The sequence below is a fragment of the Stegodyphus dumicola genome, chromosome 5, assembly GCF_044657685.1.
Source record: "Stegodyphus dumicola isolate Sdum_Otavi_A_Nest chromosome 5, ASM4465768v1".
NCBI classification, from domain to species: Eukaryota; Metazoa; Arthropoda; class Arachnida; order Araneae; family Eresidae; genus Stegodyphus; species Stegodyphus dumicola.
The window spans coordinates 19,371,108-19,391,611 of NC_140772.1; the positions used below are offsets into that span (position 1 = coordinate 19,371,108).

The 20,504-nt window shown below is 32.5% G+C and overlaps 1 protein-coding gene across 1 annotated transcript in view; it reads right to left on the reverse strand.

The window, feature by feature from the left end:
• Nucleotides 1-11,902: 11,902 nt before the first annotated feature.
• The window catches only part of LOC118189443 (LIM/homeobox protein Lhx1-like), a 240,340-nt gene continuing 231,738 nt past the window's right edge, over nucleotides 11,903-20,504 (reverse strand). Inside the window, exons 5-6 of the mRNA XM_085816482.1 lie at nucleotides 17,504-17,662; nucleotides 11,903-15,729 (exon numbers count right to left, since the gene is read on the reverse strand). Coding sequence (XP_085672608.1) covers nucleotides 15,515-15,729; nucleotides 17,504-17,662 — 374 coding nt within the window. The 3' untranslated portion in view covers nucleotides 11,903-15,514. The remainder of the gene's footprint in view (nucleotides 15,730-17,503; nucleotides 17,663-20,504) is intronic.

Sequence of the window (20,504 nt, forward strand, 5' to 3'; positions counted from 1 at the left end):
TTTCGGAATTTTTCTTCAGTTTGACCAAAATTCGAACAAAACACAATTTCATTCTACGTAGATGAAACTATAGTATTTTTATTATTATAAACTAAAATGGAAAATACAATTGGAATGCCGAATTAAACATTTTCTCCTGAAATAATAAAATTATTATTTATTATCGTAAAACTGCATGCAAAATCTTGTTTTAATTTTTTGCTACACTAGGTAAACTTAGCAAAGAGATTACCTTTTATTTTCCTAACACAAAATGGATAACGTTTTCCTTTTAAACTAAATTAAGACACTAAATTTTTATTAATATAAAATGAATTAACAATGAAGAATAAGAATTAGATGAGGAAAAATTAGGCGTAATAGAAGTAAAAAGATATGGGATTTTGAATTGTTGTTAAGCAAATGGGTAATTTTGGCAAATAGTTTTCCGGGAAAGGTTTTGTGTAACTTCTACGAATTTTAATATATATTTTAAATGGAATTAAATTCACATATTTAAAACAGACTAATCACAAATATTAATTTCTACGAAAATTGTAAAACAATCAATCATCGAAGTAAACGTAAATAATTTCTAGAGCCATCGCAAAAAAATGCTTTAACCGCGCACTTTCGAATTACTTTCCAAGTGTACGTTTTCTTTGTAACCGCCTGGTCCTCCGCCCTACTGTCGTCCTGCACAAGAATCTCCTTTCCATTCGATGTCTGAAGAGGTAGGCGTGTCGACCCCACCTTTGCGGTTGTTATTGGTGGAAAAAGTGATACGGAACGCTATCAGTGGCTCGGGGCGAAAACTGCCGTGAAGAAATGTAGCTCAGAGCACGGATGAGTTTCGTGCCGTCGAAGGTTGTATAAATCATTCACAAATTTAGTAATGGAAGCCATTTTTGTGTAACGTGGGGTGAATGCAGTGGCGTGACTATGCCACTTTGTCATTAAGAGGAGGATTAAAAAAAAAAATAGGTCTGTAACCGCTCCCATAATCCGCTTTCTCGTCAAAGCAATACATGTTTGGCACAAGTTGTTTGCGGTCGAGTAGATGGGGCTACTGTTTTTTCTCGTGTAGATAGATATGTAGTATAAATTTATATTACAAGCGATCAGGAGAAGGTTATCAGAAATATTGATGGTCTTGACGCCTGACCTTGTTGGCTTTAGTGTAGAATTGGGTGCCTCTTCGATTGGCGACATTTTTTTTTTTTTTAATTTTGGTGATGAAACCTCACTTCTGGTTACCACGATAGTTTTAACTTTATTTTAGCTTCCCGATTTTATTTAAATAAAAATAGATTGATGTGTACATGGACATGTTTAAGGCAGTGCGCAATGCCTAGTTTGTGCAATTCAAAGATGTTTTTTTAAGTAAAAACAGATCGATGTGTACCATGGACACAGATCTTATGCAATTCTTCGACATCTTATTTTGAAATTATGACTTCCTGGCGCCGATCTTGGCGTATAAAAGAATCGCCAATAAACGGGGGCACCCAATTGTAAACTTTTACCTTTTTATAACGAGAAATATTGAAATTCAGACTTTGATAGACATCAGTATATTTGCATCCTCATAAAAGTTGTGGCACCATTAACAGGTCAGCCATTGTACCGGCGATTTTAATAAAATCAAATTTTTTAGCCTGAAAAAATGTGCTGGGGGCCCAGCTAGCAGTATAATACTTAAGTAAGATTTGGTTTGCTTTATTAATAAAAATATCAACGGAAAAACTTTTTTTTTTTTTTTCTGTGCTGTTGAAAGATTTATAGCTTCCTGGGCGTCGTTATAAAGATATCTGCTTTTTCAACCACTGGTCGATCTGCACAAAATTGCCGGGGAACTAACTGCACGCATCTTTCCTTGGGTGGAAATTTATCTTATATAAAAAATCTGTGAAAAAATATTTGGCCATTTTATGTCTCGAAATGAAAGAGTTTTTCTGTAAAACAAAAGTCAATGAATTTAATTTGAATTGAATCATTGAATTTTCTGTAAATTCAGTCTTTCATTAAACAAGAAAATTTCCCCGTATCTATGCGAATTAAATGAAAATTTCGGCTCATCGAAAATTAACCGTTCAATGTTAATAGTCTTAACTTGCAAGTTTTAACTTTAATGCAAGTTAAAGTTAAAACTTAAAGTTTTAACTTGCATTGGAAAAAACAAAAACTTGCTGATTCATATAACGAATAAATCAAATGATTGAAGGCTAGTTTGATTTCCATGTGTTGATCTTTCCATTGGCTGTATGGAAAACTCTGATATGTGACTTTATGAGAAAAATGAGAAAGTTTAATGGTTATTTTAAAGTAATTTGCATTTTCCCTTTGCGCGTGTTGTTCCATATTGCTTCCTTCCAAAAGAGTATGTCTTAGAAATTAAAAATAAAGAAAAATAGTTTGCTGTGTTTTTTAAGGTATTTCCTTGTGAGTGGTGTAAATGATAGCACGTCCAACTCGCAGCTGGAGATCCATGGTTCGAATCCTGGCAATTGCACAATCGATTTTTCATGTTTTCAGGCTGTGAAAAAATATTAGAAAAAATGTCTATTCTAGCGTCCAAACTAAAATGTAAGGGAGATAATTCGTCTTCTGGATTTGGTCGACAGGGATCACTTGCCTTTTTCATGTCTGTGTTTAAGAGAGATAGAATATAACAAATTTTTTAAAACCCTTTATATGTTGTCGTGATGTTACAGCTAACAGATGGAAGATCCGTGGTTTGAGTCCCAGTGATGGTGAACTTCATTTCTTACGTTTCTCTAGTCAAAAATCCTAACGGTTTCTTCATGTTATCAAATTATTGCGTTTTTCTTCAATTGAATGAAAAGCTTGTAATATTATTATAAAATATCTGATGCGTACACCACATGACTTTTGTACGGATTATTAAATTATAGACATTTTTTCCTGCATTTCATTTAAATTTATTTCCTCGAATTTCATTAGAGATAAATTTCTCATTCAATTAATTCAGTTTTCGCTTCGCGGCAAGACAAAAATACATAAAACGTCAAAATATCTTCATTATATATATAACACCAAATACAGTTAAAAACAATTTGTACAATTCGAATTAGAGTTTCTACGCAAAAACAAGCAATTCGGCCATCGGGCAAAAAGACAGAGTTTTCGATGAAAAAACTGACTTAATTCGCTGTTCTGCTAAGTTCCAAATGTAAACAAATATGGCTGCTGTGGTTTAAAAAAAATAGGCTTAGCCGCACTTAAACAACTTTTAAATTGTCTCTAATTCTACAACTATCGCATGCAGCTTAACTAAAAGTATAAAAACCGCATAATTCAATCATTTTGAAAGCAAAAAATGGCCAATTTACCAACATGTAAGAATAAAAAAACAACTCACGGAGCCGAGTAACAGAGTGGGTATATAATACTTTTGATGCAGCCGATTGAAACCAAAAAGGGAGGTGCACAACTAAATGTTGCAGCAGTCCTACATGGAAAATTTCAAAGTTATGAGGCTACTTGTTTTTTAGTTATGCAAGATACATACATACGAACGTGTGTACGTACAGACATAACGAAAAAAACTCTTCTGAATTCATTTTACATCCTTTTTGCAACCCGTTTTCGGAAAAAGAGTCCTTTATTCTGACCTTACTTACAGATGTCACTCAAAAACATCGTTAAATTGCATTTGATGCGGTCAAAATGGATATTTTCGTTGATATACGATACACGAAAATTTTCGCGATTGCAATACTTCCTTTGCTTCGTACAAGGAAGTAAAAAGTTTGTCTTCTGCTTTTAGTGTACTCCAGTTAAAATCAGTAGATGGTAGAATTTTCAAACTTAAAAGGGTTTTTGGCAGGTATTTTTAATTAAGGTTAATAATTTTAAGCATAACTTTTGAAGTCAAGAAATTTTCTCTTTTATAAAGAATCTAATTTTACTTTTTACTTATTTATTAATTTGAATGGTATTGGTTTTGATATACCAGAATGCTCTAGGCTTAGCTGACCTTTAAGTAGCCCTGTACGTCATTCAGCACTGGTATGCATTCATTTGAGAATTTGTCAGATTCAGCAATGTAAATTGAAAAGAATTTACGGCTTAAAATCCATGGGAAATGAATGGCTTGCGCACTTGGCACCTAAGTATTGACGAATGACATAATGGTGCTTTTAAAGCCCTGAAATAAATAAAATACATTAAGAAATATTTTTAAAATTGTTGCTCAGCTTATTGATTCTCTTTATAGACTGCAATTATTCTCACGTGATTGATGTGTATCTTCGATTAATTTCATTCTTATGAATGCCAGCCTATAGAAACCACGTAATAAAAAGTGACCTCGGAGGTTAAGTTTGACCTTTGACAGGTTAGTAGTCCCAAAGTACAAAATTCCTTTCTATACACTCCAGAAGTGTATGTTTTTACAGTCAGTTTTTGCAGATTTTATTTGATCTCGACAAAGTTGATTCGCATTCAGCGAAGTTTTCACTGGAACATGAGACAGTTATGACTGTAACATAAATGTGCGTGAATGTTTTTATTCAAAATTTGGAATAAAAGAGTTATGATTTAATTTAAGTACCAAGTGGAGAAAAATTGTAAATACCATTATAAATAATAGGCATGGGTGCCCACAGAAAATTTTCCAGGGGTAATGCAAAGATTGGAAACATGTAATTACATCGATAAATGTTAATTATTTAATTTGGGAAATTCACTTGCGGAGTGTACTGTTGTAAATTAATCAAGCATTTGAGAATAAATAAATAAAATGTTTTCTAACTTACTTCTGGCAACCCTAAATAATGCCAAGACACACGGGCGTCAAACACGTAAACTATGTTAATCACGTGATATTAATATATCCCATGATCCTCTTGTTCTTTAGATTTTCTTAAGCTTCTGTATGTGCTTGTGCTAACATTAATGTATTTACCGCTTATATTATTTTAGTTGCAGTAGAATAAATATGTTATTTGTGTTTAAATCTGCATCGTATTATTTATGGATAAATCCCTCTTATCATCAACAATAATTTTGGAGACTCAACAGCTGTTACTTTTGAGTGCACAAAAGGTAAGCTGATTTTGCTATCGGTGCTAGTACTTTGGTAGACGGTTGCACGGATTTTGGCGATTTCTTGGCGATTTTCCTTTGGCGAGTAATACAACTTTTGGTAAACCCATTGCTGGATAAGTTATTTATGGTAACCGATACTTTGTTGTCATTTTATTTAAAAAATAAAGCGTTTTATTGTGCATAAATTCCGTGTTTAAAATATTATTTATGGCTTTTAAATATTAAAAATCAATTAAATTTTGCATTTTTATTTGAAATAAAATTTTATTGTTTATCATATTTTATGAAATTTTATGTTGTGGATGATGTAATCAATGACGTCACCTTACTTTAAAAGTAATTCGTTTTAATATGTATAAATTTAATCTAATGTTTTAAACATTATTTATGGCTGTTAAATATTAAAATACAATTTAATTTTGCATTTTTTTTAAAAATGATTTTATTATGTTTGAATTTTTAAATAATTTTAATTCTAGGCGTGATGTAATAAGCTCTCTGACTGGTTATAGAATATTTGTGCATTAACAAGCTGTAATCAGCTCCCTGATTGGTTACTGACAATTTGTGCATTTCCGCGCCGTTTTAAAATTTAATTCATTTCTTCGAATTCCTTCAAAGGTGTTATCTAAATTATGATTCTGATTTTTTTTGTGGTACTTATCAATAAACAACAGGTTAAATACTCAAAAAAATGTAAGTACATATTTTTCTTTTATTTTATAATTGTATACTTCAATTTTTGTTAAAAAAATTAATACACTATTTTCAGAAATTGCTGAGATAATTATTGTCCATATGTTTTAATGTTAATTATATTCTATATAACGTATTTTAAAGTATTTGAATTTAATAATATTCTAATTCTTTTAAATGTTGGTATGATGGTTTTTAATTCGATATTCAATTTCAGTAATATTTTAATCTAATTAAACGTTGGCCCAATGTTTTTATAGCGGTGTTTTTATTCTCTTCTTTGCTATATGAAAGTAATAATAACTTTACTTTAGCATTTTATACTCATAGTAAATGTATTTATTTACACTTGCCTGCCATCTTAAAAAACGACATTTTCAACAAAAAATTAATCCATTACTTTTAACGATATTTTTTTTTTTTTTTTTTTTTTTTTTTTTTTTAAGTTTCGAATACTTTACTATGTGTAAAAACAGCGTTTTTCAAGATGGCTTACGTTTGTGAAAACCGCGCCAACGTAAATCGCCAAAAATCCGTGCAACCGTCTACCAAAGTAGGAACTTGCTATCTTTATTCTTCTTGTACAGGAATATTCGTGTACTGCAAGACTCTGGAGAACGTGAATAACTGAGCTCGTTGAAAATGCCAACCCACTGTTTTTTATAAATGTTTTTAATAAGCCCTGCTTTTGTAATGCCGAAAATTTATTTCATCCCCTTAGTTGATTGATCAATATTTGAAGTGTGTCCTTTATTGGAAACGCCGAATTGGTATGAAGGTGCCGAAGATGAGTTTCATGTCGAAAGCTGATCTTCAGTTTATGAGAGTTTCTCTAATGTTGGAACACTTTTATGAAAATTTTTGTCTTTTCTAACAACGACAACTTGCATAAGAGTGCGGTGCCGTTATGAAGGTGTCGCAAATGCAGGCTTGATATTATCTTTTTTCCAGTCATATCAAACCTGCATTTGAATTTTCAATCACTTGATTTCCCTCCCCTCTTCTCCTTTCTGTTCCCTCTGGGACTGCATGCACTGGCTTACTGTAATACTTTGACAGTAGCCGCTCAGCAGACACAGTAACACAAACCCGGTTCCTATGATCAGAAAGGCAACCAGTGCTGCTGTGGACTGTAGTGGTTTAGGCCATCCGAATGGGCTAGCGTGACAGGCAGAACTGGGGTTTTTCAATTGGCTTATCCACTCTTCATGGTCTCCATGCGCCTGGTAGTGGTGATTCTGGATTGCCGTTTCAGCAAGGGGTACTAAGGGAGCTCAGAATTTTTAAAAATCCCGCCGCAGTGGATCATTTAATACGGACATGTGGCGACCGTCTGTGTAGTGCCGGTATCAGAGGATGGCGGAAACACGTTTTTGTAATAGACTTCTTTCTCTCTTTTGTTTTGGCTTATCGAAATCAGTTCAGATAACTGAGTGAATGAAATTTTCGGCAAGTTGCGCATAAAGTGTTTCACCGCAAGCATAATATGTAAAGGGGGGGTAGGCAAGTCAGAAAATATGATTTTATATGTTTAAACATAATTAAATTTCAATTTTTAAAACGTATGCTAGATAAGGGGATTTTAGCATATGAGCATATGGTCATTCAGTTCTGATGAGTTGAAGGAGTTACTGAAATTTTATGAAGTGTATTCTTTGTATCTGGTAATATTTATTTTCCCTTTAATAGCAGAAACGTTACATAAACTAGTAATATAAACAGTGTCGCGGGAAATCTTTGAAATCGTTTCCTCTGGATTAAGACAAAATACGGAGGGATCGAAAAAAATGTACAAATGTGCTTTATCATAAATCAAACTTTTCAATTTTTATGCCAAAAACTTATAAAATGTCCAAGTTTCGATTGTTGATATGAGCGAAATAACAGAAATAAAATGCAGAAAAACTTTACTCTGTAGTTATCACGCCACATGAAGTCACTAAACATTCCACAATAAGATGACGACCGTATGGTAAAAAACGCAGTGCGGGTTGTAATACGCAGAATTTAAAGCTTTTATTACTGCTCAACATAATTTTCCGTGTGTAGGGACACAATTACCTGTTTCAAAATGATCACATATTGTCGTTCCTATAATCACATCGTATGCCGCCCAGATGGTATAGTGGTTAAGGAAGCCGAAAGCGATACAAAAGGGCCTAGGTTCGAATCCCGTAGAAGGCACGATTGTATCTCTCCGGCCCTTCATAGAAGGCAAAGATGGCCCGCTTATTAGGTGCCTCCATAATAAAGTGACTACCACTTCTGGCCTTAGTATAGTGGCCAAGCCGAAGTCAGCTGAGTCAGCCATTGGATAAAAAATATAATACTCACATCTGACGTCATTCCGCGTACACAAAAGAATAGATACACAATACAGCTTTGTCTATCTGAACAGAGTCAGAACAGAGTGATTCAGGATGAACTCTGTTCAGTTCTATCTGAACAGAGTTCATCCTGAAATTTACTTTACATTACAAGAGAAAGGTAAATTTTTATGTTTACTTTGCTATATAAATTGTTAAGCTGCCTCACATAATATTTCTAATAAAACCTTTTAAATCAATTCCACCATTTTCGGTGACCTTGTATGTTAAGTGTTTCGAAACGCGTAATAAAGCTGTAAAATATGACGCAAATTAGTTTTGCTTAGTTTCAAATAACAATACTAATTATTATAATTAATTGATAACCAATTACAACTTTTCTCTCAAGTGCATTTGAAAATACTCTAAAAAATATGAGTGCGACTGCTCGTTGGGAAAACCTAATGACGCAGAAAACCAAGGGACTGTGAATTATTTCGTATTTAAGGATTCAGGGAAGGGAGGTTTAGGATACAGTCCAGGTTTACAAATGATTTAAAAAAAAAAAAAAAAAAAAAAAAAAAAAAAAAAGACATACCAAATAAGAAATGTAAATAAAATAATTTCAGTCTCATTCAAAAAAAAAAAAAAAAAAAGGTCAATTTGTTGGATATTTAGATTTGAAGAAGTTTATCGAAAATGTTAATTTCAGTTTTTGATAAATTTTTAAAAAATTTTCATAAATTTTTATCTTTAAATCTTAAAGAATAAAATTCACTCTAAACCTCTAACTAAATGTTTGGGTTAAAAAGAACGTCCGATCAGATTTATCAAAAACTGCAAACTATCAAAGTTCGAGTAATCCAGGCTCATCTCAGTTAATCGTTTTATTGAACAACTGAAGTCAAGTTATCACTTTTTTTACTTCCTGGTACCAACTAAAGGAAGAATTGTAATCACGGAAAATTTCGGTTATCATTTTTTGCGTGATGTCTGTAGGTGCGGACAGAATAGGATTTTTTTTTCATGGATTTAAAAATGGAACCAGAAGGGATTTTTTTTTCGTGATATATGTATGTACGTATGTATGTATCTCGCATAACTCAAAAACGAGTAGCTATAAAAGTCGAAAATTTGCATATGCGACTGATATAACAGGCACGGTACATTTCCAATTATCCGAATTCCGACTATCCGAATGGCTGATTATCCGAATCGCTTTCAGAATTTTTCAGAATCAACTGAAGAAGAGAAGGAAAAGGAAAAAGACGCTCAAGAAAAGGAAAAGAAAGAGACAGGAGAAGATGAGGAGTACGTCTCACTTGAGGAATTAAGAAACATTCTTTTGAAAATTCCTGGATATTCAGAAGTTAGTGCTTCAAATTCTAAATGATGATGAACTTATTGTAAGTGTGAGAGAAGAAAGTGTCGAAGAAGATGATGATCTTAATGTCGAAGTTGAAGCAGACACGGGACCATCAGCTAGTGAAGCATTTGCCGGCCTTGAAACTGCGCTGAAGTGAATGGAGCGTCAGCCCGAGTGTGACTACATGCAACTTCTCATTGTCAAGCGTATGGGTGACTTGGCTGCCGGAAAACGGATGAAGCCAGTCAAATGGTTTACTTTGACGAGATGTTCAATAAGCAATGACTTTCAGCACTTGTAAGTACTGTAGGGTGCGCTATATAACATGCACGTAAAAGTGTTGTTTTTACTTCCTTGTACGAAGTAAAAAGTACGAAGTATTGTAATCGCGAAAAGTTTCAGGCAACATATTTCAACGAAAATATCCATTTTGACTGCTATCGAATGCAATTTAACGATGTTTTTGCGTGATATCTGTACGTAAGGAAAGAATAAAAGACTCTTTTCCTCAAAAAAAATTATAAAACTGCTTTAAAATTAATTCTGAAGAGAACTTTTTGGTGGCGTCTGAACGAACGTATGTACGTACGTATCTCGGATAATTCAAAAACGAGTAACCTCAGAACGTTGAAATTTTGCATATAGGACTGCTATAACATGTAGATGTGCACCTCGTATTTTCGTTGCAATCGGCCGCACCAAACAAATATAAATATATTTATATATATATCCAGTCAGTTACCCGGCTCAGTGATCTCAGTTTCTTTACTCTTATATGTTTGCAAATTGTACATTTTTTGCTTTAAAAATGATTGAATTATGTTGTTTTTATCTTCCGGTTAAGGTTTTTATGCCTTTCGTAATTCTGGAAGCAATATTTGTACAATTATCAACAATTTAAAAGCTGTTTAAGTGCGGTTAAGTTTTAAATAACATGGCGGGCATATTTGTTTACATTTGAAACAGCAGAATTATCGATTTGTTGCCAATCTAGAGAATAATGCTTAATCCTTTCTGGAACTTTTTCGAGGAAATAAGTGTTTAAGATTTACTTCGTAACTTTTAATGCAGATATTTTATGTATTTTTGCCTTGTCGCGAAGTGAGAACTGAATTAATTGAATGAGAAATACTCAGTCGTCTGTGAAAAACTGCTTCTTTTCTGTTTTGTTTGCTTAATTTCTTTCATACATCGTTTTAGCTTTATTATAGTATTTGAATAGAACATGTGGCAACGATAATTCTTCAAATGATATAAATTTTGTGCATTCAGAGTGTCGTTATAGTAAACAAATATAGTGAATTTTAAAGAGTGCATTTATTCTATTGTGGTTTATGCGCTGTCGACGAAGTAGATTTAATTCAATCCAATCAATTTAAATGAAATTCAAGAAAAAAATGCGTATAATTTAATATTCCGTACAAGGAAGACGTGTGGTGTACACATCAGATTTTTTCATTTGAATTAGTTAAAACCTCTTTTCTTTAAAAAAAAATTTTTTTTTTCATTTACAACATACAGTAAGTACGTACAATAATTAATTAAAGTGTACCTAGACCCTTTCTTCGGAAAAGATCCAATTATCCGAATGGTATCTGATCCCAATTGATTCCGGATTTTTGGAGTTCTACTGTAGTTGTATTCCTCTTTTTCTCGTTGCATCCCGTCGCACCAAACATACATATATTGCAGTCTATTGCTCGACTCGGTGAGCTCAGTTTTTTTATTCCTACATGTTGTAAATTGAGCTTTTTTTTTTTTTTTTTTTAAGTGATTAAATGTTGTCATTCTTATATTTCGATTAAGGTTTTTATGCCTATGGTTAGTCTGATTACAATTATCAACACTTTAATGATTTAAATGACGCTAAGCCTCGTTAGGCTTAGCGTCATTTAAATCATTAAAGTGTTGCTTACGTTTGAAGCTCTTAGTGAAATAATGAATTAATTCCGCTGATGCACCAGCTACAGTGTCTTTTTGCCCGGTATGACATTTTCAGTTTTGTGTACGGAAAATGTTCTCTTCCCTTTTCGCTGGCCGAATTGCTTGTTTGTGCATACAAACTCTAATTTTAATTAATTGTAAAAATCGTTTTTTTTAAACTGTCATTAACTGTCTTTGGTATTTTATATTTTACTGTAATTTAGAATTTTTAATTAAGATGGTTTGAATTTTTATATATATTTTTGCCTTGCCTCGAAGTGAGAACTGAATTAATTGAATGCGAAATATCACCTGTAATGAAATTCTAGGAAATGAATTTAAATGAAATGTGTATAATTTACAAAAAAAAAAAAAAAAAAAAAAAAAATGTGTAGAATTTAATAGGCTTACATGGAAGTCATGACCATACAAGGACACCATCGTGACCACATACGATATTTTATTTCTTAAAATTTATTACTTCTTAAATTAAATTTAATTGACTTCGATCACATATTACTGATTATATATTACGGCTGAGAAACTTTATTCTGAATTTTTCGAAGAGAGAAACATAGAGTATGTTTTCATAAGATAGCTTTATTTTTTCCAACAAAATAAAAGAATAATAATTTACATAGTTAATTAACTATTGTGAGCATTTGAATGAAACTATAACAGTTCCAATTTTGGGACATATTTGACAAAAATGAGACATATTTTGCGAATACAATACGAATTTCTGAACAATAATCACTGTTTTAAGCTTACTATATTTAGTTGCAGATTTAAATGCATTGGTTATTAACAGATGTACAAAAATGAATCAGTGTTGTTTGTATACAAAAGAATTACTGAATGGAATTCCATCTTTTTCTATTTTTCAACGCATACGACGCTATAAGGCAAGATTTGTTTATCTGTCTGAAAGGAATTGCATAAAAGTTTACTTGTATCCAAGTTTCTAGAATTCCAAGCAGTTTTGATACTAACATATCAAATTATAAATCCGTAAAGAAAATTCTTTGTAAAATTTGAAGAATTTTGTATGTGAAAATTTTAAATTTTTTCTGGTGTATATTTATTAAGAACTTTAAAATTTCTTTATAAATTTTCTTAAATATAAAATTTTCTCCATTTCGAAATAGTTTCAGCAAATGTGTTTCATTGTATAAAATTCTTAGTGCGTAATAAGCATAAAATATTAGAAGAAATTTTGAGCTGATGAAAAAATCAAATCAGGTTATTGGAATATGGTAAAGCTTACGAGAGGCTATTTGCCTAAGAGGAAGGATGCCTTCGTTGAGAATTTCGTAAGGATTGCTTACTCGTATTCACATGACACTTGGGGAAAATCGCGAAAACCAGGCATGCAGCCAACCCTTTTGCCTAGGCTTGAGCCGATGAAAAATTATGAGTATTTAATGGTCTTAACACTCGGCCACTTGTAGGGAATTTTAAATGGGTTCAAAAAAATTTTAGGGCCATCGATGTTGGGATTTTTTTTTTCCGCTTCATCAAATTTAGGTTTGGTTTGGTTTATTTAATTATGAAAAAGCCCACGAGAACTATCTGCCTAAGGGGAGGGGTGCCTCGTGGAGGACTTTCTACGGGAAACTGGTTCGTATACACGTTACACATTAGAAAAACCATGAAAATGCCCATGCAGCCAGTCCGTTCGCCTGGAATCGAACCCAGGTTCAAACTACCAGTGTTCAGCTACATTACCGCTGTGTAGCTGGTGGGCTTCTCCAAATTTAGGAGTCCCAGTAAGGGAAGATATGAATAGGACATTATTCGTTTGCCCCGAAATTTCAGTATTTAACGGACCTGTGGTTACTTGTGCTTTTCATGATTTCCTTGATATGTAATGCGAATTTACGATGGTTATGAAGTTTTTCATAAAAGCATTCCTCTTGCATGCCTTGTTGTGATCATTCTATCACCTGAATGGTGAAATTAGAAGAATTCGATTCCATCATCCTCCCCCCCCTACCCCAGAATGAAGCAACATCGCATTTTAAAAATTTTTCAAAATGTGTTTAACACTTATATCCTGGGACGGTGAATTGGAAAAAAATGGATCTATTGCTTTGTACTCGTGATGCTTGAATCTCACCTAATTAAATATCATCTTCACAATCGTGTTTATTAGGAGAAAAGAATCGTTGCAGCCATGGGCGTAGCCAGGGGGTGCAGGGAGGTGCACTTGCACTCCCCTAAACGAATGCAAATTTTTTTTTTTTTTTTTTTTTTCAGACTAACAAGTTAGTGAAACTTTTTTTTCTGTTTCTTATATTGCTTTTTAAGGTCTCTTCCCCCCCCCCCGGTCTTCTGTAGAATCGTAGCCGAATTACTTTAATTTTTTTCCCCAACTCCAAAGATTTTCACAGCCGGTCATACAAATAAGGCCACCTAGCCTTGGAACATCCTTTTGCTTACATTCACCTTAAACGATATAAATAAGTAACGGATGTCTGATTGTAATTGCAACTGGTCGTAATTCCAAGAGTTTTCTTATAGACAAGCGTTCCCTCTTTTGTCCGGTCTAAGTATAATTTTTAGTACTCTGGGAACTAACGACAGACTTCTTTGTGACGATGACATTTGCAACTTCCAGATCTCTTTCTTGGATTAATGACAAGGGGAAAGGAAATTATTGCAAAACTCTTTCCTAATTCGAGTCATTATGGTGTTTTAAATTTCACAAAATACTTTGTGTTAAATAATTAAAGAAACGAACGCTGTAAAGTATAATAATTCGTTTAATCTGTTCGAAAAACGCTTGTACATGGATCAAGGATCAAGGAAGTTTAAAAGTGCTCAGCAATTACTGGTGCTCAGCAAATTTATCTACTCTACCACTGACGAATTCGTCATGTCATAGTTTCGTTTTCTCGGTCTTTGATCGTTTGCATCCCCCTAGCTCCGATCCTGGCTTCGCCCATGGTTGCAGCATCTTCAAGCCTTCAATTGATAATCTTCTTTAAATCTTCACCAAAAGTGAATATTTCGATGTATGCCATTTTGTGAATGGCACACACAAGGAATCACTGTGATACCTTTCAAAATCTATGTTAACTAATAATAGTAACAAAAGTATTTAGAGCAGTGTTGTATAATTCTCATTATTAATGTATATTTATTACTATTAAGTTTTCACAAAATCCTGTCGTTATTTTAAGGACATCCTGTGGAGTTAATTATATGCATCCTTTCGAAAATTCTGTAGTTTAACAACAATATTAAATCACTTTCAGTGTTGCAATTAACTCTAAAGATGCGAACTTCTTTAAAAGTGTTTAAACTTGATAACGAAAAGAAAGACTGAAGTATTTATTATCTGTTTGTAAAAGGGAAATGTTACATAATTTTTATGCTTACTTCCATAAAATTGCAGCGCACATTTGCAGTTATTCACCAATCAATAAGTTTTTAAGATAAACTGATAACTTACTTCTGTTAATTTCAGTGCATCAGTTTCTTTATTGAGAATATTTAGTCTCTTATCTGCGATTTTGGAAGTAATGCTAAATTTTTACGTTGAGATATTTGATTTATTGAAAGCATTGATAACATAGATGTATACAAATTTAAACATTTTTATATAGATTTCACAGTTTTAAGCGTGATATGTGTTTATTTTGACTAAATTATAACATTATGCTTTATTTTTCCTTAATACGTTAAATAATAAATATTTTTATGATAAAATATTGAAACTAATGCCCTTTTCAAACGTAAAAAACGAAAACACTCATATTTGTTTTAAAATTCATCTCGAGAACATTTATACAATATCTATATACATATGAAGTCAAAACTGAAGCCATTTTTCAGTGGCGTTCTTGGACACATTCTTTAAAATGTGTGGTTTAGAACACAAGAATCAATGAGATAATCCTTTTCGATTGTGTCATTTCTAACAGCTGCTTTGCCAAAGTATTTGCTTTTCAAATATATCTAAAAATCACAGATTCCTTAGTCCATTCTATGTTGCCATTCAACGGAACAAAAAGTGTTTATTTGCTACATTAGTACTTGTATGTAATGCCTTGTAACTTTGGCAGCCACAGTCTTGTAATAAATAAAGTGAACAACACTGCCAACATTCAGGAGACGGGAAAAGTATACGAGAGATAGTTAGGATTCATTGTCAAGCATTTAACTGTCACCAGACTCTGGTTTCACCTATATGAGCTGGAACGTGATTTGACATAAAGGGAGAAAACGCAGGGCCGCCATCCTGTTGCGGTTGTGGTCTTCCTGCAGAAGCGTAACTGTTTTCCGACATAGCACCCAAAACATTCTCTGGACTTGACCTTGATCCTAGGCAATCCGGTGGTGTGTTGACATAAGAGCCATCTGTCGTCAGATTTGTCACGCCTGGTGTATAAGGAAAAACAAAAATAAATTCAGTGGGTCTATAATGGATAAAGCGTAATGAATACTGTTTTAGAAAATAAAGCAAAATGTTTTACTTATTCATGCATTACTGGCCGAGGTCTTAACATATTTTTAAGTTGTGAGGCATTATGACGTTTCCCCAGTGGTTAGCACGTCCAAATATCTCGAAATAACCCGTTAAAAATAGTTAATAACACATGACAATATCGCAGAACGCCATCACTAGTCGAATAGTATCCAAATTATCGTCGATGTAATAGGATTTCCACATAAACACGAAGCTGCAGCGGAATGGCGCACCAAAGCAGAACCGTCCAGCCACCAAGTGAGTCAAGCCATGCTTCGAATCCTGGCGAAGGCAAATTTTATGTTATTTCTCATGTTCCGTGGTTCGAAAAATCTAATGTTCTTATCAGTGGCATTCGAACATTAAGGGGACTCATACACCTTAAACCCCTTATGATCTTCGAATATGTGACTGTTGCAGAAATTGGGATAATTTATTTATTTTAAAAGCAATTACTTCCAACTTTTTACAGCTGATTACATAATATAGCTGCTTTGGAAAATAGAAACCAGAAAGTTTGTGTTGCCACAAATATTTTTGTAATTTAATCCTCTTTGTGACAAAATATTTAGCCATGTTTCCATCTTGCGCGCATGATATTTTAAAAATGGCTAATGGTACATACTTGAAATTTGATGGAATTCTTTATATGGGCACTATTTTCTAACTGAACCAACAATATGATGAATATTTTGATATTGAACAATTTTATGGACGAAAAAATTAAAAATTTTGTTAATAAAATACATTTTATAAACTTAACTCAAAATAAAATAAAAATTTAACATGAAATTTTTAGAATTTTAGGTTCACAGTAGTTTCCAAATGTTATAAAAGCTATATATTAAATATGGAATTAAATTATGAAACAGAATGTTTTAAACTGTGCGCGCAAGTTGGAAATATGACGAAAAATGTTGTCAAAAAGCGGATTAAATTATAAAAATATTTGTGCAACACAAACTTTCTGATGACTATTTCAGAAAGCAGCTATATTATGTAGTCAGCTGTAAAATGTTGGTAGTAATTGCTTTTAAAATAAATAAGTTATCCCAATTCTTGCAACAGTCACCTATTCGAACATCTTATATGTTTTAAGGTGTATGAGTCCCCTTAACTTGCTGGACGGTAATACTTCACCATCTGGATTTGGTTAACTAGATCTCATATATTTTGTCAGTCACTTTTTAACTAGGAGAGAGTGTAAGGAATTAAAGCATTCTTCTCCTGCATGCTTTCGTGATGCATGTGTTTAGCATGACCAGCTAGCAAATGGAAGATTCGTGGCTCGAACCTCGGGCAGAGTACAATTGAATTCACATAACTCTTGCTCCGAAATTCCATTATGGTTATACTACTATTATAATGTATTACATCAGTGTCTCAGATTGCATGCGGAACAAATGCACGATCTGGAAACAGATGACGGGTCAGATATTTTTTTAACAAAAAAAGTTTTATTTACGGAATAAAAATATTTAAAATAAATGCTAAATTTCTCTTACTAAATATTTATCAAAACATACATAAACTCTAATAATAATATACGCAGAGGAAGGTTTCAAATTTATATTTATTATTCCAAAGGGCGTTAGCCCAGAAGGGCTATTAATTTCGTTTTGGTATTTTGTGTTGGTTCACTATAAATGTCGGTTCTTATGAGAGTTCTAGATTCTTATTACTTACCATTATTTATAGAATTTGGATGTTCCAAGGAATTTCCTGGTGGACCGATAGGTACTGTGCCAGGAAAATCTGCTATTCCACCTTGTGGATGATGTCCCGGGAAATAGTCGTAAAATCCCGGATGAGGCCCATAGTTGAAGTCATTCGGACTGTTTGAATCTGGAAAGAAACCGTAAATAAGTCATCATCTTAAAAAAGAATCATTGTTTCGAGAGGGTAACTAATATGGCTAATTATCGGTTACAATAGACAATAATCGTGGAAGACTGTCTTGGTCCAACAACTTGAATTATTGTCGTTACGCTACACTGCTCACTCAATCTGCAAGACCTGTCTTCTTTACCGCTGTTGAAAAGGGCCTATATAGTTGATAAGGTGTTGTGCATTATAAAGATCTGCGAGAGGAATAATAATTTCTGGAAGTATCAGTTTATCAACGCATCACAGTACCGCGAATTTCTTATCTGTGGTACATCGTGATGAATGAATCTGAGGTATTAATTTTTATGTAGCCGTAAACTAATATGTTTGTAAAAGTTACAGAATTAAAGTCATTTGTTTTAGGATGTTTGTAGGTTTCGGAATCAATTATCACTTCATCAAAAGCAGTAAAATAAAGCGAGTGAAATAAAAATACTGGTTGTTCAATTAAAACAGGATTTCTACTTACCGTGTTTACTCGCGTGGTAATTTTTTTGCCAGTTTTTCATTGTAAAAGTTTTAAGTGCGACTATTATGCGGGAATATATTGTACAGTTTTGACGATTTTGAATGAACAGCAGGAAAATGTTGCTCCTTAATAAAAATTTTTAAATATTGTTACAACTTGGTGTAATCAGAACGAAAGTGCTCCAATATAACTGAAGATATCACCGGAAAATCGGTATTTGGATATTAGCGGAACCTAGTAATAGACCGCCAACAATTTATTTAAGTCATTTTGCCGATGAAATATATTTTCGGCCTGTCCGTCCTTTCATAGACAATATAATCCGTCCGTACTTTCATACACATAGGAGACAAAGACGGTCCACCTATTAGGTGCCTCCATAATAAAGTAACCACCAAAAAGCATTTTGAACAAGATGCTAAGCATTTCGAATTACTTTAATTTTTTTAATTAAAAAAAATTTAAAAACTTATGAAAATTTGCAATTGAATTCCGCATATTAATTACTAATATTTTAATTCTTCAAATAGACTCGTATTTAGAAAAATTTTTAAAAACTTATAAAAGTCTGGAACTGAAATCTGTACATTACTCTTTATATATTTTTTGATCTCAGCAAATGGCAATGTTATACACAAATTTATCAGAAGGGATTTTTTTTAAATATATTTTTGAAGTAATGGATACTAACATGGCAAAATTTTTCTGGTTGAATCATTATTTTGGATTAGGTTGTGTTCTAAAAAATAACCAAATTTTTGTTATGTATTTTAAACTGTCCGTCGCAAGAATAATTGTATTTTTAATTTCGAATGATTACTAGTGGAAGAGGAAGTCGGAAGTTCACCCGTGAATGTGCATCTTGGCTGCTTATTTGTTGCAGTTCTAAACGAAGTTGGTAGGCAAGGGGAAAGAAAGAAAATTCATATCAAACATTTGTTCAATACACATCTATTTGAAGCTCGAAAGCCAATCTGTTAAACGCTTTAATAGTGAATGCGCCTAATTTCACGCTATGTTCTTCCTCTTGTACATGCTGTTCTTATTTTTTACTTCAAACGGAGTTTTCATTGGGTATCAGAGTTCAGAAGATTGCCCCTTTCCTGTTTCAATGAATTACAATGAAATCTCCTTCAAACCCACAACTCCAGACCATTTTGGTGGTTTCTCTGCAGGTGATGTTCACTACTGATATATGTTTAAGTTTTAAGAAACACTTGTTTTTTTTTTTCACAGATTGTTATTTATATAAGGTGATGGTTATGAAAAGTTACACTATATATTTAATAAAAAAAAGAGTTCAGGTATATAATAGGATATATAATTATGATAGGATTCTAGTATTTGACAAATGTTGCGTGACAATTCATACAAATTTAGAGATATGAAACATACACTAATTTAAAAAAAAAAAAAAAAGAAAATTAGAAATGTTTCAGATTTTAAATTACGTCCAAAAAGATGTTTTTTTTTTTTTTTTTTTTTTTTACACATTTTGTTGCGTGACAATGTTTTTTTACATTTTACAAATGTTGCGTGACAATGCATACAAATTTAGATATATGGAACACACATTAATAAAAAAAAGAAAAAGAAAATTAGAAATGTTTCAGATTTTAAATTACGTCCAAAGGGGCGGTTTTTTTTCACATTTTGTTGCGTGACAATGTTTTTTTACATTTAACATTTTGTTGCGTGACAATGTTTTTTTACATTTTACATTTTGTTGCGTGGCAATGTTTTTTTACATTTTACATTTTGTTGCGTGACAATGTTTTTTTTTACATTTTACATTTTGTTGCGTGGCATGTTTTTTTACATTTTACAAATGTTGCGTGACAATGCATACATATTTAGACATATGGAACACACATTAATAAAAAAAAAAAAGAAAATTAAAAATGTTTCAGATTTTAAATTACGTCCAAAAGGGGCGTTTTTTTTTTTTTTTTTTTTTTTTTTTTTCCCACATTTTGTTGCGTGACAATGTTTTTTTACATTTTACATTTTGTTGCGTGACAATGTTTTTTTACATTTTACAAATGTTGCGTGACAATGCATACAAATTTAGATATATGGAACACACATTAATAAAAAAAAAGAAAAAGAAAATTAGAAATGTTTCAGATTTTAAATTACGTCCAAAGGGGAGGTTTTTTTTAACATTTTGTTGCGTGACAATGTTTCTTTACATTTAACATTTTGTTGCGTGACAATGTTTCTTTACATTTAACATTTTGTTGCGTGACAATGTTTTTTTACATTTTGTTGCGTGGCAATGTTTTTTTACATTTTACATTTTGTTGCGTGACAATGTTTTTTTTACATTTT